General features: G+C 43.6%; 2 protein-coding genes across 2 annotated transcripts in view; both read left to right on the top strand.

The window, feature by feature from the left end:
- The window catches only part of AADAT (aminoadipate aminotransferase), a 34,180-nt gene extending 17,366 nt beyond the window's left edge, over nucleotides 1-16,814 (top strand). Inside the window, 8 exon segments of the mRNA XM_081926327.1 lie at nucleotides 6,345-6,410; nucleotides 7,875-7,957; nucleotides 8,827-8,923; nucleotides 9,929-9,990; nucleotides 11,356-11,420; nucleotides 12,475-12,581; nucleotides 12,706-12,807; nucleotides 13,402-16,814. Coding sequence (XP_081782453.1) covers nucleotides 6,345-6,410; nucleotides 7,875-7,957; nucleotides 8,827-8,923; nucleotides 9,929-9,990; nucleotides 11,356-11,420; nucleotides 12,475-12,581; nucleotides 12,706-12,807; nucleotides 13,402-13,443 — 624 coding nt within the window. The 3' untranslated portion in view covers nucleotides 13,444-16,814.
- A 2,607-nt stretch (nucleotides 16,815-19,421) lies between these two features.
- Nucleotides 19,422-26,687, top strand: part of LOC309378162 (kynurenine/alpha-aminoadipate aminotransferase, mitochondrial-like) — a 28,114-nt gene continuing 20,848 nt past the window's right edge. Inside the window, exon 1 of the mRNA XM_081926147.1 lies at nucleotides 19,422-19,586. The gene's annotated coding sequence lies outside the window, so the exon portion shown is untranslated. The remainder of the gene's footprint in view (nucleotides 19,587-26,687) is intronic.

The raw sequence follows: 26,687 nt of genomic DNA, 5'->3' as shown, positions 1-26,687 counted from the left end.
TCCCTCTCTTGTTGCCTTTAAACAGTCCCTAAAAACTTTTATTTTTCCAATAGTTGTATTGATCTTATTGCTGATCCCTCCCCTATATATGCTTTTTAATCTGTATTATATATATATATATATATATATATACATGTGATGGGACGATGAGCTGCTTGTGCGTAAAATGCAAGTCCCTCAGAGTTTGATCAGGCTTTCAAACCTCTGCCTGTGACGGAGCCCCTCCAGCATGGCTGCGTCAATCACTAGTAGAATCCGAAAGTGGCTGCTTTCGGAAACGTTTCCAACATAAAAGCTCCTTAACGGAAACACGTCGTCTGGCCTCTCGGCGTGACAGTTTCCGTCGAGGTGTGGGTGTCCCTATAGGAGGTCCTGAGACCTCCCCACTGGTTTCGCTTGAAGCGTCTCTGAGCCATCCCTCCGACTCACTTTCCCTTGGAGTTCTTGCTCGCCCTCTACTGGTTCCCTCTTCCGCTGCTACTGCTCTCTCACCCTCAGTGAGCCTTTGCGCCTCCGGCGCTTTAGATGTCAGTTCCCTGACATCCACCTCCCCTCCAGGGCCCCCTTCACCCCCTCCCGTCTCCTCTCCTACTGGCGGTGAGGAGGTAAAACCCTTGAAAGAACCTCCCTCATCTTCCGACGTCGCGAACACTTCCTTCCGCTTGTTGCTGTTCCTACTCTCTAGGTACTCTTCGTCATCAGAGTCCACTCCCTCTTCCAACTCCGACTCCGCGAACCCTTCCATTTCCTCTTCCTCATCGGTGGTGCCGAAATACTCCCTCCTAAACCTTGCTATCGGCTGAGGTTTCCTCGGGAACCTTTGATGGAACGTTTCTGTTAAAACCTCGTCATTGACTTCCTGCGCACTTACCCAGGTGTTTTCTGACTCCGGTTCCCCTTCCCACGCCACTAAATACTCCACCTGATTTCCCTTCCACCTGGAATCGAGGATTTCCGCTACATGGTTGCGGCGTTCCCTCTCTTCCAAGGCTGGTCCCCTGACGTGCTCCCCTTCACCTCCTCCCCTGTATGGTGACAGTAACGACCTGTGGAACACTGGGTGCAATTTCATGTGATTGGGTAATCGGAGTTTGAAAGCTACCGGGTTGACCTGCTGAATCACCTCAAAGGGTCCCAATCTTCTGGGCCTCAGTTTCTTACAACCCCCTTTGAACGGCAACCCTTGGGTTGACAACCACACTTGATCCCCCACCCTTATGGTTTCACCTTCCCTTCTGTTCTTGTCTGCCTGCTTCTTATATTGTGCCTTAGCCCTTTCTAAGTTGAGCTGGAGCTGCTGATGGATGGCTTCCATCTCTTCTACAAAATGTTCAGCCGCTGGGACGCTCCATCTCTCCCCTCCTTCCCCTGGAAATGCCCTGGGGTGACACCCGTAATTAGCCAAAAAGGGACTCATCCCTGTGGACACATTCTCCGCATTATTGTAGGCAAATTCTGCCAACGCCAACTTTTCGACCCAATCGTTCTCTCTGTCATTGACATAACACCTAAGATATTGTTGAAGAATGCCATTTGCCCTTTCCGCCTGCCCGTTGGTTTCAGGGTGCCGGGCAGTTGAAAAATTGACTTCCACGTGTAACAAGCTCATGAGCTTCCTCCAGAACCTGGAAGTAAATTGTTTGCCTCGATCTGAGATCACCCTCGAGGGAGCCCCGTGCAACCTAAAGATATGTTCCACAAACAACTTCGCCGTTTCTTCCGCTGTGACTGCATGTGAGCATGCTACAAAGTGGCACATCTTAGTTAACAGGTCTACTACTACCATGATGGCTGTTTTCCCCTTGGACCTTGGCAGATCCGTCATAAAATCTATTGATATCGCTTCCCAAGGCCGTTCTGGTGTGGGTAAAGGTTCTAATAACCCTGCCGGCGCCCTTCTTTCCCCTTTGGCTCGCTGACATTGGTCACACCCTCTTACATACTCCCTTACATCTTCCCTCACCTTAGGCCACCAAAATTCCCTGGTAACCAACCACATGGTCTTGTGTTGCCCAAAATGTCCCGCCGTGGGGCTATCATGCAACTGCTTGAGTACTCTCCCCCTCAATTCACCTTCGGGTATATACAGTGCCCCTTTGTAATACAGTGCCCCATTTCTTTCCTCAAAACCTCCGGGGCTCTCGCCCTCCCCCCTGAGACCTCTGAGCTTATCCTGGGCATATTCATCATTTTCCGTTTCCTCCACCAGTTCTCGTTGCCCCACCATCGCCGCCCCACACACCCAGCGGTCCTCCGGGATGACATGTCTCTCTTCGATCACCCCCTCCCCTTCCCAATATTCTGGTTTGCGTGAGAGCGCGTCCGCCCTGACGTTTTCTGGGCCTGGCACATAACAAATCTCAAAGTTAAATTTGGAGAATTCCTGTGCCCATCTCACTTGTCGTTGGTTGAGCACTCGAGCTGTTCTCCAATACTCTAAATTTTTGTGGTCGGTGCACACTTGCACCTTGTGTTGTGCCCCAATTAATAAATGTCTCCACCTCCGGAATGCTTCGTGAATGGCAAGTAGTTCCCTGTCATACACCGTGTAATTCCTCTCGGACTTATTCAGCTTCCGCGAGAAGAAGGCACACGGTCTCCACTCCGACGCACTCCTCCCCGGTTGAAGAAGGACCGCCCCTACCGCCCGGTCGGATGCATCTGTTTCCACTCTCATGGGTTTTCGTAAATCCACATGCAGAAGTTGTTCTTCCGAGGCGAAAGCCCTTTTCAGTTCTTCAAAGGCTCGATCCGCCTCTGCCGTCCAAACAAATTTCTTCTTGCTGCTGAGACAGTCGGTGATGGGCGCCGTCAAGTGGGCAAAGTTCTTGATGAACTTCCGATAAAAGTTCCCAAATCCCAAGAATCTTTGCACGTCCTTCTTGGTCTTCGGTGTCTTCCATTCCAGTACCGCTTGGACCTTGCCTGGATCCATGGCCAATCCCTTGTCTGACAAGCGGTACCCCAGGAATTCCACCTCCTTGGTATGAAACTGGCACTTCTCCAGTTTCACCCACAGCTGGTTGGCTTGCAGCCTGCCCAACACTTCTCGAACGTCCCTCACATGCTGTTCCTCATTTTCCGAATACACCAACACGTCGTCTAAAAAGGCCACACAATTCTTGTAGAGCAAAGGTCCCAGAACGTGGTTTATAAAAGCTTGAAAACACGCGGAGCCCCCTTGTAGACCGAAGGGCATAACGAGGTATTCAAAGGCTCCCAACGGGGTAAACATGGTGGTCTTCCATTCATCTCCCTTCCTTATGCGTATCAGATTGTACGCCCCCCGCAGGTCCAGTTTTGTAAAAATCTTTCCCTTCCTTACTCTGGTCAAAATGTCATCAATTCGGGGCATAGGGAAAGCCAGGGGCTCCGACACTGCATTGAGGGCCCTGAAGTCACACACCAGTCTCGGTTTGTCTGTGTTCTTTTTGTCCACAAAGAACACTGGGCTGCCCCCCACCGCTCGGGACTCTCTGATGAAACCTCGCTTCAAGTTTTTGTCAATGAACTCCCTCAGCTCCTGCATCTCCCTGTCTGACATGGCGTACAGCTTGCCTACTGGGAGTTGGGCCCCTGGGAGTAGGTTGATTTGACAGTCAAAGGGTCTATGCGGTGGCAGTTTGTCTGCTTCCCTTTCGCTGAATACGTTGCTCAGATCTGCGTATTGCGGGGGCACCTTCCCTTTGTCCATCACTTCCATCCCCGCTAGGGTGACTCTGTCTCCTCCCGAAACCTTCCCCTCCTTGCAGTGTTCTAGGCAATGCGCTGACCCAAAGGAGACCACCCTCTGATGCCAGCCCACTAGCGGATCGTGTAGCGCCAGCCAGCTCATCCCCAAAATGATGGGCGCTCCTCCCAGGATGGCCACATTAAACGCTATCTGTTCGGTGTGCCTTGCCACTCTCATTATCATCGGGACAGTCTGTTGGCTAACTTCTCCCCCCAACAGCTCTCTGCCGTCAATCGTAGTCACCTGCAAGGGGTTACTTAAAGGGATAGTCTGTATCTGGTGCTCAGCTGCAAACTCCTTACTCATGAAATTACAGGAGCTGCCTGAATCCAAAAGCGCCTTGACCTTTAGTGGGTGTCCGTTTGGCAGTTCTAGTAACACCTCTATCACTAAAGCGGGTCTGGGGGGTTCTGGCATGGGCACTTTCATTGCTCTTTGGCCTGGCTGCTGTGCCCCAACGGTGGCAGCCAGGCGTTGGCTTTTACTTGCTCCTTGCCTTCCTCTTCCTTTCCCCCAACAGCTCCTGCCATCCCTTGCCATTCCTTTCTTTGTGGGCAAACTCTGGCAAAGTGCCCTGGCTGTTGGCAGAGATAACATCTCTTGGCGCTCTTTCCCTCCTTTTTCCGCCCTTCACTGGAATTTGAAACTGCGCGCGCCCGCGCTGTTCCAACTTCCATCGGCTCTGCCGGCGGGAAAGGTGGCTCTGGAATGTCTGGAATGCGGAACTCCCTCCAACGGTCTCCTTTCCCTTCCCGCTTTTCCATAGCCCTCGCCTCCTGGCGCGCTCCTATGGCCAGCGCAGATTTGGTTAACTGGTCCATAGACTCCGCCCTGGGGCCCCGGGAAAGCTCATCTTTGACGGTTGAAGAAAGCCCCTCTTCGAAAAGCATTTGGATGGGCTCCGCCGATAGGTCCCACCCCAATTTGTGAATCAACATGGTAAATTCAGTCCAGTACTCACGGACAGATCTGCTTCCTTGCTGGCAAGCCATTAACTGCCTTCGCACCACCCCCTGCTCAATATCGCTGGAAAACATCAGGTCCATGGCACGAAAAAACTTCCTCGTGTCCTTTAAGATCTCATTATTCGCTGCCATCAGGGGTCTAACCCAATCTTTCGCCCCGGATTCGAGATGGCCAATCACATACGCCACTCGCGATTCCTCATCGGGGAAGTCATCAAACTGCAAGTTTAGAGCGTATTGCATCTCTGTTCTAAAGGCATGATAGTTCCTGGGATCCCCCCCGAATTTCTGCACCAATCCTGGCACCTTTCTGGCGAGCGGGGTGGTTTTCTCCTTTCCCTTTTCTGCATCCTGAGCCCTCCTCTCCTCAAGCCTCGCCGTTTGCAGCGCCAACTGGATCTCCAACGCCCTGTACCTTTCTTCCAGGCTTGGACCTCCTCCAGCTGCTCCTGCTCCCCCGGTTCCGGCTGGATTGCTCATGATGCTTCTCCCTGCACAAGCTGGCTTTCGGTGACTTTCGGATTGCTGTGATGGGACGATGAGCTGCTTGTGCGTAAAATGCAAGTCCCTCAGAGTTTGATCAGGCTTTCAAACCTCTGCCTGTGACGGAGCCCCTCCAGCATGGCTGCGTCAATCACTAGTAGAATCCGAAAGTGGCTGCTTTCGGAAACGTTTCCAACATAAAAGCTCCTTAACGGAAACACGTCGTCTGGCCTCTCGGCGTGACAGTTTCCGTCGAGGTGTGGGTGTCCCTATAGGAGGTCCTGAGACCTCCCCACTGGTTTCGCTTGAAGCGTCTCTGAGCCATCCCTCCGACTCACTTTCCCTTGGAGTTCTTGCTCGCCCTCTACTGGTTCCCTCTTCCGCTGCTACTGCTCTCTCACCCTCAGTGAGCCTTTGCGCCTCCGGCGCTTTAGATGTCAGTTCCCTGACAATACACACACACACATTTGTTCAGTTGTTTTTGGTTTTTATATGTTTATTGTAAATTGCCTTGTGATGGATCATCCTCAAAGATGGGACAGAAATATATGAAATTCATATTCTGTGGCGCCAATGTGGTTGGGATGTAAAAAGGGTTTTCTTTCCCTCTTTTAAGTTCCATATTTATCTACTGAAGCAAATACAATTTTTAGACTAAATCTGTTGCACATGGCTAATGACTTGCCCAATTAACAGATATGCTTTTAAATCTGTGATTAAAGCATTAAACACACTCATTTAGAGTATGGCATACTGCACTCTGATCCTCCTGGCTTCCAACCACTCAAGCCTGAAAGCGTATATGGATTGCTGCTACCCAGACCAATTTTCTTAATTGGCTTCCATGGAAAGTGCTAACCTGCATCCACATGCTTTTGCAGGCCTTCTCTCCATTGGAATTAATTAGAATCCCAGCATTTTCAAGAGATGCGGGTGCATGTGAGTATGCACACAGATCTTAGGATCAGGGCAAAAATCTCCACTGCTTATTCATAATTCCATTTGAAACTAAGTTTGGATTCACCTGACACCCCTGAAAACTACTTTGTGTGATGGTGTAATGGCTCAAAGGGGAACCATTTGGGGAACAGAATGTTTCTGATTTGATTAAATATTTTAAGGCACATATGTGTCAGTGGGTTGTTGTTTTTCCCCCCTTTCAGCTTGCAAGACAATATGATTTCCTCATAATAGAAGATGATCCATATTACTTCCTTCAGTTTGATAAGGTGAGTTTTCAATTCTGCTGTGCGCTAGCATAGATTTTGCTATCTCTTCTAACTTGCATCCTGCTGATACCACATTACTGATTGTATTTTGAAATGATATTTCCCTATTCTTTCCCCACTAAGCGGAAAGTTATGTTCTCATCATGTCACTTGCAAAAGTGCAAAAATAAAAGGATGCCATGTGCCTCATTTTTTGCAGTAGGGATGGACAGATCAGTCCATGTCTGGTTCATATCAGCTTAACGTACATTTATTCATGAGCCCGTCCCATCCTGTTTACACATCAATATACATTTGCACAAATTCACATTATTGACCTTTTTTATTTTGTATACAAAATACACATATTTTCACCCGTGGATGACAGAGGTCTTGAAGTGGGCAGTACAGCTACCCCTGCAGCTCAGAGACAGAAACACTCAGAACTCGTGACAGAATACTTTGCTCCTCCCTCCCTGTTGAGGCTCAGACCATTTCCTGTCTAAGCTCAGAGCACATCCTGTTTGGGATCTCTCTCTACCTCTTTTTCCTCAGTTCCTCTTCTCCTTATCCTTTAGTTTTTTGCCTCCGTTCCCTTCCCTTTCTCTCTTCAACGTTTGTGTCTTTTGCCTTTTCCTTACCAGGTTACTATTAGATAGATGATAGATAGATAGATAGATAGATGATAGATAGATAGATAGATAGATAGATAGATAGATAGATAGATAGATAGATAGATAGACAGACAGGCAGGCAGGCAGGCAGGCAGGCAGGCAGGCAGGCACATACACACATCTTTTAAAAAAACATTTTTTACCTCATCCCTCTGCTGCCTTTATCCCCCACCCAGCTGACAGAAAGGGCTTCAGTCTTCCAACTAGCTCTCCTGCATGGGTAAAACTTGTCCATCCTCGTGTTCCAAAGTGGTTTCTAGCAACAAAAAGCCCATGGCAATGGGCACCCATGGTGGTATTTGCAGTCAGTGCCCAGTCATTTGGGATTTTCTCACCATTGGCACAGCCCTTATTTTTGGCTCCTGACAACTGGAAAGAAGAAATCTCCAACCATATACTGAATTCAGTGGCTCTGGCAAGTGGTGAAAGGCAAAATGCCATCGTAGCAGCTGGGAAATTCCGTCATCTCAAATGTTGCCATTTCTCATGCAGACAAACAAGCTGCTTTCTGGCAATGAAGGCATGAGAAAGAATGTGGGACTCTGACACCAGGGACATGTCTGTGTTGCTGCATAAATATGTTAAAAACTATGTACGTTTTAAGAGTTGGAGCCAACTAAGTTCTTCTTAAAGTAGAGTCATTGAAATGAATAAACTTAAGCTAGTAATGATCTGTTCATTTCAATAGGACTACTTTAAATAGAACAAACCTTCCACAATGTATTATACACCTCTGCTTATATCTCTGCTTATAAGAACTGGAATTCTTGTGTTAACTTTTACTAACTAACCTTTGTGTTCTTTCCACAAGCCTTGGGCACCAACATTTCTTTCCATGGATATTGATGGTCGAGTTATCAGGACGGACTCTTTCTCGAAGATCCTCTCATCTGGGTAATATCGGATTTTGCTTTCTTGACCATATGCCCCAAAATGGAAATGCAATGATGTGGGTTCTGAGCTTGGGTTTTCCAGCCACACACTGCAGAAAGAACCTTAAACTATTGGTATAACCATAGGGGATGCGGGTGGTGCTGTGGGTTAAACCACAGAGCCTAGGACTTGCTGATCTGAAGGTCGGCGGTTTGAATCCCCGCGACGGGGTGAGTTCCCGTTGCTCCGTCCCTGCTGCTGCCAACCTAGCAGTTCGAAAGCACCTCAAAGTGCAAGTAGATAAATAGGTACCGCTCCAGCAGGAAGGTAAACAGCGTTTCTGTGCACTGCTCTGGTTCGCCAGAAGCAGCTTAGTCATGCTGGCCACACGACCATATTGGCTCCCTCGGCCAATAAAGCGAGAGGAGTGCCGCAACCCCAGAGTCGGCCATGACTGGACCTAATGGTCAGGGGTCCCTTTACCTTTATCTTTATAACCATAAAAGAAAGACTGCTTCTCGCCTTCCCCATTAATTTTATTTCACTTACACACACCCCATCTGCCACTCTGTCCTCCCTCTTGTCAGTTACTGAGAACTAGATTCTGTTCTTTTCTAGAGAGTGCAAGTGTAGCCAATGCTAGGCATTCACCTGCGCTGTCAAAAGTTCCTTAGCTATAGGTGCTTGAACTCCTAGATTCTTCTCCAGTTTCTGTAGTCATGTCTCATTTTCCTTCTACTTCCTCTCTCATAATTCTCTTCTATGTATTGAAAGTCACGATAAATGTCAGGAGCAAGGGAAGGTATTCCAACACAATTGCATTGAATTGTAATTATATATTTAAATGATGAAATGTTACAATTCGAATTAATTGGTTTTTTTTTACATAGACTAAGGATAGGGTTTCTAACTGGTCCCAAGCCTCTCATCGACAGAGTTATTCTGCATATTCAGGTTTCCACAATGCATACCAGTACTTTCACACAGGTAAGAGCCAACAAGGTTTCTAAAAGTATATGCAACTAGGTTTGCTGTGGAAAACTTCATTGTAACAACATGAGGGTTAGGGCAGCTCCTGGGGTGCAGATTTGTGGGGTGCACTGGGGGGAAAGGGGGGACTATTCCATTGTGCAATTGTGCAAGCAGAAATCCATTATGTAAAATTGTCCACCTTTTTTGTAATTTCAGCATAATTTTCACAAAGTTTGCACATGCGTGTGTGTAGATAAAAAAGTGTAATTGTCACATATTAGCACTACTTTTAATTTATTATTAAAAGTAATTATGAATTAAGAGGGTTGAGTTTAATTTAAAAAGACCATTTAAGCGTTTGGAATCTGTGGTGTTAATTAACAACACAGAATGTTATGGGAACTAGAGCTTTTTGCAACTAGCCCCTTGTCGATTCAATTTCTATTCCTTTGAGTTAGCAACATAATTGAGAAGGGTGGAAAGGGAAATGGCAACACACAAGGGAGCTGTACATGCAGTCTCTGCTTCTGGGCAATGAACATCGCTTAAAACTTATACGGCAACACCGGGCCTAATCACTTTGACAGGGTTATTCTGTAGTTGTGGAACACCTTAAGAACTGGGCATACGGATTTATAGAGATCAAAAACCTTGGAGAGAGATAAGAATAGCTGTATCAGGCTTACAGGCTCACCATGCTGCTTTAACCTCTGTAATATAATGTTGTTCGGAGTTATGTAGTTTTATTGGTGTGAGCCTCCCTTAGCTCCACTTGGGAAACAAGGGTGAGCTATAAATGTGAAGCAATAAATAACTAAATAATAAATTAAAGGGGTTAAAGGGAATTTTGGATGTAATCTTACGTAACTTCCCTGACAGTAAGGCCCACTGGACTTACTTCTGAGTAAACTGGCAAAGGATTTCACTGCACGGCATGCAGGTTTTCCAATACCTAGGCATTCTAGCTTGTTTATTAGTCTCTGCCTGATGAGATATTTACTCTAAGCTTTACTTCCATAGCTTATGATAGCCCAGCTTCTTCAACAATGGGGACAAAAAGGTTTCCTGGACCACGTAGATGGGTAATGCGTGTATATTTTACATTACTATGCTGTTGTCATTTTGTTTTCACGTTGGGCTATTTTCCAGTAGCCCAAGGCTCCATGCTGAAGACTTTCAAGGAAACATGATTAGAATCAGGCTTCTACTTCTAACATTATCAGACATAACTGCTGCATTTTTTATACCAAGCAGGGCTGTACATCATGACCTTTGGAACAAGGGCAAGAAATAAGCCACTCCATGAGTGGCTAATTATAAACTTAAGGAACTGTGGAACTGCCAAGAAGGCTAGGGATGTTAAGACAGCTAGTGTCATCCAGTTTGCCTCACAAAGCAATTTGTGTGCGGTGTCTAGCGCAGGCAAATAATAACTCCATTGGTCTTACTTTTTGTATTTTGTGCATCGAAGAGCATATACTCCAGTAGCTGTGTTGCGAGACCAGCTTTATTTGGCTCTTCCTTTCTAGCTATCCATGAATTTCCATTAGAGCTGGCCAGGTCAAGAGCTTTGTAACTCCAGGAACTGACGGTGTCCTCCAACTTCTCCATTCTTTTCCCCCTTCCTTTTAGGTCATGTCTTTTTAAATTGCTAGTTTATTTGCGGGCATGGTTGCCTTTTTTGTTACTGTTTTTATTAATCTTACATAGGCTGCCATGGGAACCTTTTTTTGCTGAAGAGGAAGATAAAAATACTTATATAACATAGAACTGCCATGGAAACATAAAGCATGTATTATTTTACAACTGGCCAATTAATAGTACCATTGGAAGAGCCTCACTTTGTCCCAGTACAGACACACACACACACACACACACACACACACACACACATATTAATAGCATACTATAGTGAGAAGCATATGTAGAGACCTACCGGGGATGGGGGGCAGAGTGTGAGCACAGTATTACATGGCGTCAGTATTTGCATACTTAATGCTATGAACATTAAACATTCATAACGGTGATGCCTACCTATGCACTATTTACATCTATTGAAATCTATGGCACCAAAGAGGATATGCATACGCAAAGACCAGCCATGTAGTTTTAACATATGTGCCCCATGAGGACTCTTTACATGTCACTCACCACTGGATTTAGGGATTTTTGTCTAAATCACCACTATTTCCCACCTGCCTGCCCCTAAAAAGCACTGACAAGAAATTTCATTTTGTGTGATAAGCCACTGCATGCAGATGAATGGCGAGGGACTAAAACCAGCTTCCACATTGCAGTCACCATTTTGTGTACACTCCAGCCCTTGGTTTGTAACAGATTTCTGTTTCATTTATAAACTCGTACTCTTCGTTTTTGCCATCAGAGTTTTAATGATGCGAGAGTTCTCTTGTTGAAATGGCTTTTCCCCAATGATGTTTGTATTCCAGTGTGGTGGACTTTTACAAGAAGCAGCGGGATGTGATGCTTGTGGCAGCAGATAAGTGGCTAAAAGGTTTGAAGACAAGAGTAATATTTGAACTGTAAATCAATTGTTTTGTTCCTGTATGTGCCATTCAGTGCCAGATTTAGGTTTGATGAGGCCCTAAGCTACTGAAGGTAATGGGGCCCTTTATATGTCCAGCTGTCCTTTGTCAACAACAAATTATCGCTGTTTTTTGTGTTGAATATATGCTACATGGTAATTTATGGACCTAATAGGTATCTAAAGCCATTTGCACATTAAAAAATATGTATCTTTTCAAAGTAATTGATACGGAAATGAGCAAACCAGTAATATTTTAGGGAGCAGGCTAGCAAGCGGGGCCCATTACTTACATCATAGGCGCCTACAAAACACACAAACACTGTTGCTGTATGTAGGTTTTATTTTATTTGTTTTTTATCTTAAATTTTGGAAATGTGCATCCAGTTTTTTCCCCTTTAAAATTTTTTTGGGGGGAGGGGGCTAAGCTATAGCTTGTTTAGCTTATACGTAAATCCGGCACTGATTCCATTGGTAGGGGAACCTCAGGCCTGGGGGCTGGATATCCTCCAGGCCACACTCCTCCGCAGCCCTTTTTGCACCTTCATCAAGTGTTTATACCTGCCTGGAATAGCTCTGATAATGCCTCTTTCATTGCCTAGAGGTGGGATAGTTTATGTAGAAACTAGCCTACTGTACAATGGTAAAATTTATATCCATTGCCCTGCCCACTTTTGCCTCATGTCCCATCCTTAGTGTCATGTGGCCCTTACCAGATTGCCCAGAAGGGAATGTGGCCCTCAGGAAAAAAAGTCCCTCACCCTTCCTCTATATGATAGAGATGTATTGCCAGAAGGAAGGTAACACAGGGAGGAAGTCCATAATTTCCCTCATTTGTTCAGAGAAGTATATGAGAAGATGTGCACAGCAGATGGCTTAAGAGCAGCTCATAAGTCTTACAGTAAATCATTACAGAACGTTAAAGAAACCTAAACTTGTTAAAGAAGAAAAGTTACGTTATTGCATGAAAGTTATGTTCTTGCATGTTTCCTTTCCCTGACTGTTTCTCTCTCTCTCTCTCAAGGCCTAGCAGACTGGCATTCGCCTGCAGCTGGAATGTTTCTATGGATGAAAATCAAGGGAGTTTCTGATACACAAGAGTTGATAATGAAGAAAGCTTTGGAGAAACAAGTATGATAAATCTATACTATCCTAGGCCTAAAATAATGTTGGGAGAGAGGGAGGAAATCATAGTGTATAATATTGGAACAGGCAGAATAAGCTTATGAACTGAACATGAAAGATTTGTCTCTAGGTGCTGTTGGTTCCTGGAAGAGCGTTTAACATTAACAGCTCCGATCCCAGCTCTTACGTCAGAGCTTCCTTCTCGCTTTCTTCTCCAAGCCAGATTGATCAGGTGAGTGCAGTCTTGCTGTGCCTGCCAGCTTGTCAACTCTTTGGTCAGATTTGCTATCATTCAGCCTCCTATCATCATTGTCACTAGGGCCAGACTCACAGATGCAAGTCTGGGGCCCTGCACCACCCAGAGAGCCCTGTGAAGTCCGCACACTCCCCTGAGGTCTGTGGAGACTTGGCCCTTCAGAGAGAGGAAGGGTTGAGAGCTGACATTTGGGAACAGTGGCCAAGGGTTTGACCTTCAAAGGAAGGAGCTCAAAGCATTCCTGTGTGGTGTAGGAATGTTGCCAAATCAGCTAATTTAGAAATAAAGCAGTAAGGTCTCTGTCCAAGCAAACATGCCACAGAAGGTCTGTATACACCTCCTATATCTAGCTCTGGACCATGAGAGATAGACGTGGGGAGGTATGGAAAGTGCACATCTTCCCATTCCTTGGAATGTGCATGTAATGCTGCCTTCACATGTGCTCATAAGCCAAAATAGGCAGAGGAGAAAGAATAAATAGGGCTTTGTTGAGATTTGTGTGGCAGACCCTGAACCCACACTTGAATGGCTCCAATCCTAACCAGTAATCATTCTTATTTATTATTGCAGGGTTTTCAGAGGTTGGCTGAGCTCATCAAAGAAGCCTTATGATTTTACCAAACGAAAAATCCTTGATAAGCTAAAGAATCTACGGTCGAAACTCCGACCTTTTCAAACACACTGGAGTTTCCTAACTGTCCACAGCAGGGAGAGCCATTGTGGGGGACCTCCAGATGTTGTTTGACTATAACTCCCATCAGCTCCAGTCACCATTGGATAATGGGAGTTGTAGTGCAACATCTGGCAGGCATCCCATTGGCTACCTGTGGTCTGCAGCATATGCTGTGACCTTTCCCCTCATGGTGGTGCTGCTGTTTTCAGGCTGTCCATAGCAGATAATAAGGTGGGGCTGCAGTATTCACCTGAGCTTCATCCAACAGAGTCGCTGCAGCATGCAGAGAGCGGGAAGGATACAGTGGCAAGGTTGGTGCAGTGTAAATTTTCCAGTGGAGCCAATTTACCATACCAACCTGGCCACTGTCACACAAACCTCCCTCTCTTCATCCCAGTGTGCTGCAGTGACTCAGTCAGACAGAGGACAGGGGAGCAGCACACCTAAAGTACCCCATCTGCTGCTAGAGGCTGCATATTGACATCTTGGAATATTGGTTAGAAGAGTTTGGATTTGATATCCAGCTTTATCACTACCCAGAGGAGTCTCAAAGTGGCTAACGTTCTCCTTTCCCTTCCTCCCCCACAACAAACACTCTGTGAGGTGAGTGGGGCTGAGAGACTTCAAAGAAGTGTGACTGGCCCAAGGTCACCCAGCAGCTGCATGTGGAGGAGTGGGGAAGCAAACCCGGTTCACCAGATTACGAGTCTATCGCTCTTAACCACTACACCACACTGGCTCTGGTTATTCAGGAAGATCTAAATTAAGCTATGGCTGAAGTGTTGCCCTCAATGAGTCTTGCTAATTTTTGCTAGATTGAAATAGTTTATCCAACAACGCCCCCTTTTGTGTATCAACATGTTTTCCCCAGATTTTAATGAGAAATTATCTTTAAACCATAATAGCCCCCAAACTTTAGTAGAGGTACCCTGCATCTTCTCCATCTCTCATCCACTGAACAAAAGAGTCCGAAAGTAATAAGGAAAGAAGTAGCAAGAACTGCTAAGAAGAGTGGCTGCAGCCACCATTTCGTGGCATCCTCCCAGAATTTACATTCAACTGATCAAATACCCATTTCCAAATAAATAGCTGCACTCTCCATGCAGAATGGCAAACCCGATATCTGTCTAAGGAAAGCAAGCAGATTGAACTCTTTCCACTTGGCAGTGAATCCCTGATATCGAAATGGGAATGGCAAAAGTAAGTTGGGCCAAGGACTTTCTTATGAGTAAACATGTAAAGGATTACACTATAAATTATATCAGTGGTTCTCACTGGTGTGGCAGGAGAGGATGGCAAGTGTTGCGGGAAGATTCAAGGATGATCAAAGAAACATTTAAACATTTAAGTGTGGTATAGTATACTATCAAAATAATTTGTTTAAATAATTTGTTTATTATTTATATTCGCAGATTATGGATAGGTATTTTTTTCAAAATCAAGCAATGCTAGAAATTGTTACTTTTTGTTTTCCAATGTATTTCTTATCAATAAGAAATTCAATGTGTCATGAGCAATTTTTTATTCTGACCCAGACAAAAAGTTTGAGATCCATTGAACGGCAAAAATGAAGATGAAAGCTACTTCTGCTGACCACATGATGCAGATTACAGTATTGATAGCCATCATATTTGTCCCTGTTTCTGTTCACTTTTTTTACATAATATATAACCATCGTGCTAAAAGTATTTCTCAATGTTACTAGTTTTTTATGATAATATATATGATGGCCACACTACTAAAATGATTTCTCATTGTCAGTTGCCAAGAAGAAATGGTCCTTACTGCTCTACACAAATTGACATTGTTAATTTTCTGATGTTCCAAAAGCGCCTGTGAGGTTGTCTCATGGTTGTTGTTTTTAAGAAAAAGTTTAATATTAACTCTGAAAAGGGAAAAGTGCCTTCTCTTGGTAGAATATCTAAGGTCTTTATGAAGCATTTATGATCACATGATATCTGTTATCTGGAAGTTTGCTTTCCTGAAATCTGCAATTGGAAAGTAAACGTTCAACTTGTTAGACTGAAGGCGGAACAGGCAACCAGTGGGGTCCTAAAGTTCTTTCCTAATATCGAAGTCCTCAAACAATCTCTGACTGTTTTAACTGATTTTAATACTGTATTTTTCATTGCTATAACCGGCCCTGAGACCTTATGGTGAAGGGTGAGTGAAAAATATAAGAACAATAATTAACTGATCATGGTTTAAAGTGCAACCTTGGGGCCCCTCTGATCTCAACTGATGTGCAAAGTTCTCAGAAAAGAATCCTTAGAGCAATTATGGGTGCCCCTAAAAATATTCGTTGGATTCTTCTCCTATAGACTTGGGAGTCCATTTATTCTTGCATTTTCAATTACTGGATTAGAATTCTTTCAAAGGAAGCAAAGAGAGACTCAGTTTTGTTGGTGAGTCTACTGAAAGAACACTCTTGGCTGAATACATCTGGGAAGCTTGTGCTGATTCATAAATGTTATTTTCTAGGCAGGGGCAAACAGAGGACATAGTCAACTAACGGTGGTTAAAAAAATATATATTTTAAAAGTGAATAAAATAGGTCTTGGCACAGACTGAACTGTCTGCGTTATCAAACGTCAAATCAACCCCACTGGTATTACTGACTGTAAAAAGTATTTTACTGACATTATAAATTTCCCTTTGCGGAAGGCTCTGATCCTACTCAGGTTCCAAAAGAAGCTTTCTGCAATTTGAAATAGTCATTATGGGGACATTCCTTTTAAGTAATGAGAAGGATGGAGCAGAAAATTTAGCTAAAATCGCACAAGCTGATAACCTGCAACATTTACTTGCTGACACTGTTTTGGGGTGGAATCAGCAAATATTTCTACTAGAAACACTATATGTATTGAACTGAAAATGTGCCTTTGCAGCAAAGTTTGCTCATCATTATTTTTCCTGATCTTGTAGTGGATAGTTTTATTGACAGATGATAGCATAGATTGCATGCTATATTTTCATCAAATTATTGGGGTTTGGTTATTATTATTTGTAGCCCTTAGTTAATAACAATACTTTGAGGGTATTGTGCTATGTAATTTTGTGTTTTTATATTGTAAGCTGCCCTGTGATCTTCGAATGAAGGGTGGTGTAGAAATTTTTAATAATAATAATATAAATTAATTAATAAATTTTTATGTTATCAAAATGCACCCTGCGTATAGCAACATTGTACTTAAGACTAAAGAACTGAATCTGTTTTAAACTGATCTCATTTTATAATCTCCCTTTCATGGGCTGAATCGTTAAAACAGTTTTATCCCATAAAAAGAGAATAAAGCTTCGAAGTGATAAACATTGTCTGTGTGTATTTGTATGACATTTTTGGTTTGCAAAATGCCAGCTTGATAGGAAGATAACATGGTCAGAAATTCACCCAGCACAAGTGATTCTGCTGGTGGATGGTGGCTCAAGAGCTTCCCATTTCAAATGGTGGCTGGTGAAAGCTCTCTCAAAAGGCCAGGGGGGAGAATAGCAACTCATAAATCATTAGGGGATACTCTGAGACATTGTTACCTCTCCTCCTGCATGCAGTCTCCACTTGTGCCAGAGGGTTGGATCTCGCCCAGTGTTCTTTGGCATGATCTGCAAACTTTACTATTAATGCTAAAAGTGAAACCACACATTCTAAATGTGATCTGCACTGAAGAAAGTGCCTTGGAACATATCACATGTGCAGTCAAACATTTTCGCCATGATTTATAACATATGTCAAATTATAGTTCCGTAAAGCATATTCAGATGTTTGTCTGAACATGAGAACACTGAAAGTGTAGATGAGGGCTGGGGGGGGGGGTTCCCTCCATCGCTGGTCATCCCCGTGTTGCTTGGGAAAGGCCTGAAAAGGTTTTCTACGAAGTAGACTTCTCCGTGTGATCAGAGACCCTGCTTTTATCATCGTCACAATTGCTGTAGAAACTGCAGAAGACGGGGGGCTGAAGGGACACGCTCATGAGCACATTGAGGGGAAGTGCAGAGCATGCAAAGCTCTGCCAAAGCACACACTTTGGTGTCTGCATATTCAGACAGATGTCCAAGCACCTATAGCTGTGCCTTAAATGGAGGCGAGATTTGCACACATTGTCATTGTGGCAGAACCTGATTCTGGATTAAGACCCTAGTTAGGCAGCCGGGGCTATAATGCTTTATGCCACAACATTCCCACTCTGGTCCCGCTGTGGATCGGCCTGTTCCCAATGTTCCCAAAATGCATTGGAGAGGGGAAATGTAAATATTCACCATCTAGATTTCCTAGGTGTTTGACCAGTTTCCATGGTTCTCTGCAGTCGTGCCTTTTGAATCAGTGTTTTTAAGTTGTTCCTGTTCTTTTCACCTCTGGACTTGCATACGAGGCTTAAAGGGCTCTTGTATCATTCAGGTTTGTAATGCCAATATAAAACACCACATTGACCAGAATACTGATTCGCACTACGAATGTCCCTTCTCGGCTTTGTTTACTGCATGAGCAGCGCTCAAATGTTAACATAAATAATGCAACAGAAGCTCAAAGGCAACTTTGTGAAAATGCTCTGAGCAGTGTCCTTTGAGGGCGATCTGTTTCCTTTTTCCTTAAGAAATACAACGTAGAAACGAAGGTTTTGACTGAAAGTGTTGACAGAAAAGTTGTGTTTAGTGTTCATGCAGGCATTGTTTGTTTATTTATTTGCAGATTCACTCTTTGGACATTTGACACAACCAAGCACAGCTGTGACATGTTGGCTGTGACATGATATGACAGCATTAGTGCAAGGCTCCAGCACACTGCAGGAAAGTAATTTCTACAAGTGCTGTCCCCCCAAAAAATCTCCTGCATTTTTTAACTATTCTCCATCAATGAATAAAGAAATTGTGTTAGAAATAGCAAAGGGAAAGATAAAAGTTTGGGTGAGACTCTCATGGGTGTTGGGATTACCTTACTTTGAGGTGGTAAAGATTGTGGCCTTTCATTCATTGTACAAATCACCTCAACAGCAGTCTACACCCTGCAGCCTTTCCAAGTAGGCCATGCTTTGGTCAAAGCACAAGGGAAGATATCATGAGGCAATTCCTCTCATGGGGCTTTTAAGGATCAGAAAATGCAGGTAACAAGACAAGCTGCAAAGTGGTAGACTAATGTTTAATGGAAATTAAACCACACAGCACCTTCAGCTACCTCACAATGATAAGGTAAGCTCAAAACCCCACACCCACCAAAATTCCCTGAGAACAGGGCAGCAAAATGGAAGCCCTTTTTGCAAGGGAGAACAACTTTTGTGAAAATGGAGGACAGATTTTAGCGCAGCACAATTTCCCATTCCTTGTAAGGTTTTATTTTGAGTTCAAATAAAAGGCACTATATTACACTCTAGTTGCGTTGTTTTCAGTATTGGTGTTGAGAAATGACAGAAAGCATGTGCTTTGTACTCCTATTATTGAGAAACTAAATAACCCCACAATTGGGAGTGAACTGCTCTGCTATGTTTATCACAAAAGATTGATCCACATTGCTATAATTAGCAATTAAAAGTTTTTGGCTTCCACGGAAAGTGTCTCCAAAAGCAAGTGGTGGTTGTCATCATTTTCAGTTGCCTACATCATTGGTTTGTGCTAAATAAAGTCTGGGTTTTGATTGCACCTTACCGGATAGTATTATGTTTTGGCTGCTTTGAGTACGGTTGTTTCTGGAAGGACTTTTATGCTGTTGTTAAGAAGGTATTTCAGCAAACTGAATTCTCCAGTACTTAGAAACACAAAACAATGTAAAGGAAAAGCTCTGATCCAATCTTGTGCCATGGTTACTATAGGAACACTGGGAAAAGTGGGTCGGAACTCAAAACATCATCATTATTATGCCATCAATGTACATGGTACTTTACAGAGGAGGGGGAGGAGGAGGAGGAGGAGCAACAACAACAGCAGGAGCAACCAAACTTTGTATGCTGAGAAGCTTGCCATCTACGCTTCAACAAACTGCAATAAAGGGTGCAAAGATGGTGGAGAATCTGGATGGGAGAGGACAACATGAGATGATGAGATGTCATTGTCCTGGTGCAAATCTCTTGAGCCTTTAACTATTCATGGGGGACAGGTAAGATTTCTCAACAATAGGGCCATATTCCCATCTGAGCAACCTTCTAAGATTTCCATCTCAGTGGTAGGTGGAGATCAGATGTAAATTTATTTATTTACCCACCCATCTGGCTGGGTTTCACCAGCTAGTCTGGGCGGCTCCCAACAGAATTGATGATGATGATGATGATGATGATGATGATAATGCAATAAAGCATCAGACATTAAAAACTTCCCTAAACAGAGAAAATATTACATTGGAACTTTGGGACAGAGACACCCACAGAGTCACAGAATGATATCAAAAGATGTGGTTTGGAGAACCTTCTGCTCGTAAAAGCTCTGTTATCCAGTCTTGTGCAGAACACCTGAGCCACTCCAGAATTGTATGCAGATGTTCTTTGTGAAAATGAGCAACACGTATCTGAATTTCTATCACCTCATTAGCTGTTACATTATATGTATATATATTTTAAAGGTACTGCTTTGGACAGAGAATATCAGAGTTGAAAAGTACTAAAATCTGCTTCATCTGCTCTCCTTGGTTTCATGTTCATTGTTTCCACAGCAGTTTCCTCATAAACTCCACAGGATTCCTTGCACACGTTTTCTGCTCCACCTGCCTTAACCATATCCATTAGGCGTTAGCTGTGTAACTTGTCTGTCATTTCTGTTCTGTACCATTTGATCTACCCTTTTGAACTTCCAAGAATCTTCCTATTGCCACATTTTGGAGATAAAGCAAGTGGCAGACCGATGAGGTGGAAAGTAGCTTGGTGATCAAGTGAGCTGGTAAGCAAATGAGTGAAGAGCAGAGTCACATGGAGGGAAGGATGCAGAGAGGTCAGCTAGAATAGTCCAATTACAGCTTGCTCTGTACCTGAAATAAACTGCTTAGACTAAGGAAGCAAGCCAGAACTGGAGGTATTATGATGCCAAATAGAATCTCATTGGCCATTTGTGTCAGCTGATCCTTAGTGAGCTAATAGGGCTGCGGGTGGCGCTATGGTCTAAACCACTGAGCCTCTTGGGCTTGCCAATCAGAAGGCTGACAGTTTGAATCCCCATGATGGGGTGAGCTCCCATTGCTCTGTCCCAGCTCCTGCCAACATAGCAGTTTAAAAGCATGCCCCAAAGTGCAAGTAGATACATAGGTACCATTCCTGTGGGAGGGTAAATGGTGTTTCCGTGTGCTCTGACTTCCATCATGGTGTTCCATTGCGCCAGAAGCAGTTTAGTCATGCCGGCCACATGACCCAGAAAGCTCTCTGTGGACAAACATTCTGGCAACCTGCACCAAGTGTTGCAGTTGGGTCTAGGCTGCTAGTGCCCTGGCAGCTTACACATGCAGTACCAATAACTTACCCTTCCGTAGTTTGGAATGAAATCCTACAGAAGTTGATTTCAAAATAAGTTCCATTGAGTTCCATGGTGTTTACTTACTCACACATCACCGTGTATAGAATTATAACCTGAATACTGTATATGAAATTCAGGACTTCCGGAGGTGGCGCAAAACGGCAATGGCGGTCCTCTTTACACTGTGAAGAGGGGCTCCGCGAAAAAGGGTCGTCCGCTGCGGCAAAGCGGAGACCCATTAAGACAAACCGCAGGCAGAGCGAGCCTGCGGCCGTGGGACTCGGCGGGTGCCAGAAGCCCCCCCAGAAACGGAGAAGGGACCTCGTAAGAGGCTCCGGAGCGTGAAAGGGGGAGCGGCGCTGTGAGTTCATCGCTCTTTTCGCGGAAGTGAAGCCGCGCTGCTGCTGCTGATGAGCGTCGACCTTTCTTCTTGAAAAACATCGGAATTGGCTGCAATTTACCCGTGAGTAAGGAGTACTAAAGATTGACTTAAAGATTGACTTAAATTCATTTAATTCGGCTGAAAACGGGAGGCGAGTAACAGGAAGTCCGTCTCCCGATCCTGCTAATCAGAGCAAAGCAAAGAATTCGGTGTGGGCTGAAGCGCTTAAAAAGAGACTCTGAAAGTAGCACGAAGGGGCATCAATAGACTGTGTTTTTAGAAAGTAAAAGGATTGAAGGATTAAATCTTTTGGTTTATTTTGCCACGGAACCTTCCCCCTACTGTGGAGTGACGTGGAGTTAAAGGGGATAACCGAGCTGTCGGGCTGCCAGTGTTGCAAAGGAGAACTGTCAGGCTGTTGAAACTTTCTCTGAAGTACAAATTGTCGCATTGATGGATACATTATCGCTTTAATACTGATACTGGAACCTTTCTGTCACCTTGTGGCACTACTTTGAAACAGATTTATCTGGAAGCCTCCTTTTTGAACTTGGGGACTATAAAAGTTGAAATAGGAACTTTGATGGTGGAAAAGAAACTTTCCTTCCTATGAAACACCCCCCCCTAGTGGATTTGCGGAGGTATAGAGGTCTGGGAACTGTACCATATTGAGATTTTTTGTGGTTTAATTGTTTACATTCTGGACTTGCCTTTCTCATGGATTGAAAGACTATTTGACCTTGAACAGAGGCAGCTGGGGAATGAGTGGCCCAGGGAAAACAAGAGCAGCTAAAGCTAAGGAAGCTAAAGAAAAAGATAAGAGAGCTGGGCAGCTTGTTCAAACAACGTTAATCCATCAACGTAGATCCTCTGTACCAACTGTGCTGACGGCGCAGGAGGAAGAAGTTGAAACGCTTGCCACAGAAGATATGGCAACTGGAGGAACTGATCCAGTCTTGAAACAAATTTTGGAACAATTGGCACTTCTGAATAAAAAGGTGGATGATCAGTCATCTAAAATTGACAGAGCTACATCTACTATCAGTAAGTTATCAGATCAGGTTTCCCAGCATACCCAGGCCATTGAGAAATTGCAAGGAGCTACGGTAGAGAACTATAAACTAGCTGCGGAAGCCAACCAAAAAGCTGAGCAAGCGTGCAAAAAGGTCGAGGAGATCAAAGGGGAAGTAAGACCTCTGAAAAGACAGGTAGGAGAACAGCAAGCCTACCTGTCAATGGTGGAATTGAAAAGTAAGGAATGCAATCTTAGGCTGAGGGCCGTCCCAGAACTGGAACAGGGCAACCTAGAGGAATTTTTGACGCAGTTATTTTCTAAATTTTGGGGGGTTGAGGAAGACAAAGACTTTAAAATTGTGACGGCCTTCAGATTGGGAAGATCGGCTAAGAAAGACAAGTCCAGAGACTGTTTGGTTTGCTTGAGAACAAGAGAGGAAAGAGACAAGATACTAGGCCAACATTTTAAAAAATCTCTGGAAGTTGAAGGCAAAAGAGCAGAAATTTATAGAGACATTCCTAAATATCTGTTGGACCTTAGAGCCTCATATACAGACTTGGCCAAACTGTTAAGGTACAACGCAATTCCTTACAGGTGGGAATTCCCTCAAGGTTTATCATTTACCTATAAAGGAAAGAAGGTAAGAATTAAAACACTAGAGGACCAGCAGAAGTTCCTGCACGACAACGAGGAGGACCTCCAAAAGAGAGCCGCAGATTCTTGGCCTCCACCACCGGGATTACCACCAGGACCATCTGGAGGCGGACCGGCACCACATCCTTCGGGAACGGAGGATAACATAGATACCCAACTGTGATACTTAAGTACTAGACCAGGATGTCTCTACAGCTTCTTAGTTGGAACATAAATGGCGGGAACTCTCCAGAAAAAAGGAGAAAAGTATTTCATATTTTGAAAAAAGAACAATTGGACATTATCTGCTTGCAAGAAACACATGTGACAAGACTCCACAGAAAAGTGTTAATTAATAAAAGGTTAGGCCAAGAATTTATTTCATCGGACAAAGTCAAGAAAAGAGGAGTGGTGATATATGCAAAGGAGAACTTGTCACCAAAATTTGTATTTAAAGATGAACAGGGCAGAATTTTGGCGGTTGAAATTCAGACACAAGGAGAAAAGTTTTTAATTTTAGGAATATACGCCCCAAATGAAGGGAAATCGGAATTTTTCAAGAGGCTGCATGAGACTATGCTGGACTATTTGGATTACAACAACATTATCATGTTGGGAGATATGAACGGAGTCGTCTCAGTGAATATGGATAAGTCGCAAAGTGCTAACATAACGAAAGACGGCAGACTACCAAAAACTTTTTTCGAAATGACTGACAATTTGGACTTGACTGATATATGGAGGATCAAGAACCCTCTAGGGAAAGAAGGAACTTTCTTTTCTGAGGCCCATATGACATGGACGCGAATCGACCAAATATGGATAACTAGAGGACTGGCACCTAAGACTAGAAAAGTGGAAATCTGCCCAAAAACCTGCTCCGACCACAATGCTTTGAGAATGGAACTGAGATTAAACACAACCGGATCTTTCAGATGGAAAATGAATGACGCTTTGTTAAGAGATCAGGAGATTGTTAGGAAGGCCCAAAAAGCTTTAAAGGATTATTTTGAAATAAATCTAAAGACAAATGTGGAAAAAAGAACAATCTGGGACGCAAGTAAAGCAGTTATGAGAGGGTTTCTAATACAGCAGAATACGATCAAAAAAAGGCTCTGGAATGAAAAGAAGGAGAAGATTTTGGAGAAAATAAGAGAAGGAGAGAAAAAACTGAGATCCAGGCCTAAATCAAAGGAAGTATTGAGAGAAGTGAAGTTTTTCCAGGCACAATATTCGAAACTGATAAATCAGGAGGTGGAATGGAAAATTAAACAAATGAAACAAAGATCCTTTGAATCTGCTAACAAGTGTGGGAAGCTGCTGGCTTGGCAGTTGAAAAAGAGACAAAAGCTTAATACAGTTACAAATCTAGAGATCGAAGGGAGAATGGTTCAGAAACCCGAGGAAATTAGAAAGTGTTTCCAGAGATACTTCAAAGAACTTTACTCACAAAGGCCACAAAAAGATTCGGAGGTGGACCAATTTTTCATAACTAATGGATTACAAAAAATACCTCAGGAAATGAGAGCAACCTTGAACTGTAATATTACGTTCCAAGAAATTGAATGCGCCATTCAGAACCTCCAACTGGGCAAGTCTCCAGGACCAGATGGACTTACTTCCAAATACTATAAGGTACTGAAGGATTCGTTGATACAACCACTGTTGGAAGTTAGTAACCAGATTATGGAGGGGAAGAAGGCACCGGAAACGTGGAAAGAAGCTTTCATCACGTTGATACCAAAATTAGAAACTGAAAAAACCCAACTTAAAAACTACCGTCCTATTTCACTCCTAAATGTGGATTATAAAATTTTTGCAGACATTTTGGCAAGCAGGTTTAAGAAAGTATTAAATGAAGTGATTCATAAGGACCAAGCAGGCTTTCTCCCTGGCAGGCATTTATTTGATAACACAAGAAACATCATTGACATCTTGGAATTCCTACAGACAAACTCAAATACAAGAGCGGTGTTGATTTTTATTGATGCGGAGAAAGCCTTTGACAACATTTCTTGGATGTTTATGAAGAAAAATTTGGAAAGGATGGGAGTAGGGCGGGGGTTTGAAAATGGAATAGAAGCAATTTATTCAGAACAAAAAGCTAAATTGATAGTAAACGACGTGGTGACAGAGGAGTTCAAAATTGAAAAAGGGACACGACAGGGGTGCCCTCTATCTCCTCTGCTGTTTATTTCAGTCCTGGAGGTGCTATTGAACATGATCAGAAATGACCGGTTGGCACAGGGAATTGTGGTCGGAGAGAAACAATATAAACTGAAAGCATTCGCAGATGACTTGGTATTAACATTATAGGAGCCAGCCTCTAGTACTAAAAGAGCGTTAGAATTAATTTCTGACTTTGGTCGGGTGCCGGGATTTAAGCTGAATAAACAAAAAACTAAAGTTCTAGCAAAAAATTTGACAACTACTGAAATAGAGGAGTTCAGAAAAGAAACGGAACTAAATGTGGTTAAAAAAGTAAAGTACTTAGGGGTGTACTTGACCTCCAAAAACTTGAATTTGTTTAAGGACAATTATGAGAAATGTTGGTCAGAGATTAAAAGAGACTTGGAAACATGGTCAAGACTGAAACTTTCCTTGTTGGGTAGAATAGCTGCTATAAAGATGAATGTATTGCCGAAAATGTTATTTTTGTTTCAGGCCCTCCAGATCGTGGACAAGGTGGAATGTTTTGGAAGATGGCAGAGGGATATTTCTAAATTTGTCTGGCAGGGCAAAAAGCCCCGAATAAAGTTTAAAATACTAACTGATGCGAAAGAAAGAGGGGGGTTTGCCCTGCCGGACTTGAGGTTATATTATGAATCTGCAGCCCTCTGCTGGTTGAAGGATTGGATTTTATTGGAGAACACCGATGTCCTCGACCTGGAAGGATTTGATAATGCTTTTGGGTGGCATGCATATTTGTGGTACGACAAGGTTAAAGTTCATAGATTGTTCAAAAACCATATTGTCAGAAGGGCAATTTTTATGGTCTGGTCAAAATATAAAGACTTATTGGAGAGTAAAACTCCGAGGTGGCTCTCACCGATGGAGGCCAAAGCACGTAAAAGACTCAATATGGAGGCCCACTGGCCTAAATATTGGGAAATAATTGAAAAAATTGGAGATAATTGGAGGTTGCAGAGTATGGAAAAGTTAAAAAACAAGGTGCGAGATTGGTTGCATTATGCCCAAATCCAGGAAGTTTTTAAAGCGGACAAAAAAGTGGGTTTCCAGGAGGAAAAATCGAAATTAGAGACAGAGTTGCTAGAGCCAAAATCTAAGTTAATTTCGAGAATGTACAACTTGCTGCTTAAATGGAATACACAGGATGAGATTGTTAAATCCTCCATGATAAAGTGGGCACAGGATTTGGGGCACAACATTATGTTCGAAGACTGGGAAAGGTTATGGAACACCGGAATGAAATTTACGGCATGTAGTGCCCTGAAGGAAAATATTATGAAAATGATATACCGGTGGTACATGACCCCAGTCAAGCTTGCAAAGATATATCACCTGTCTGACAACAAATGTTGGAAATGTAAAGAGGAGGAAGGGACATTCTTACACCTCTGGTGGACCTGCCCGAAGGTGAAGGCCTTCTGGGAGATGATACATAATGAACTAAAAAAGGTGCTTAGATTTACCTTACCCAAGAAACCGGAGGCCTTCCTCCTGGGCATGGTGGACCAGAGGGTGGCAAAGAAAGATAGAATTTTCTTTAT

This window comes from Podarcis melisellensis (assembly GCF_964234715.1).
Source record: "Podarcis melisellensis genome assembly, chromosome: 9".
In the NCBI taxonomy this organism is placed as follows: Eukaryota; Metazoa; Chordata; class Lepidosauria; order Squamata; family Lacertidae; genus Podarcis; species Podarcis melisellensis.
This window is presented reverse-complemented; position numbering and strand designations above follow the sequence as displayed.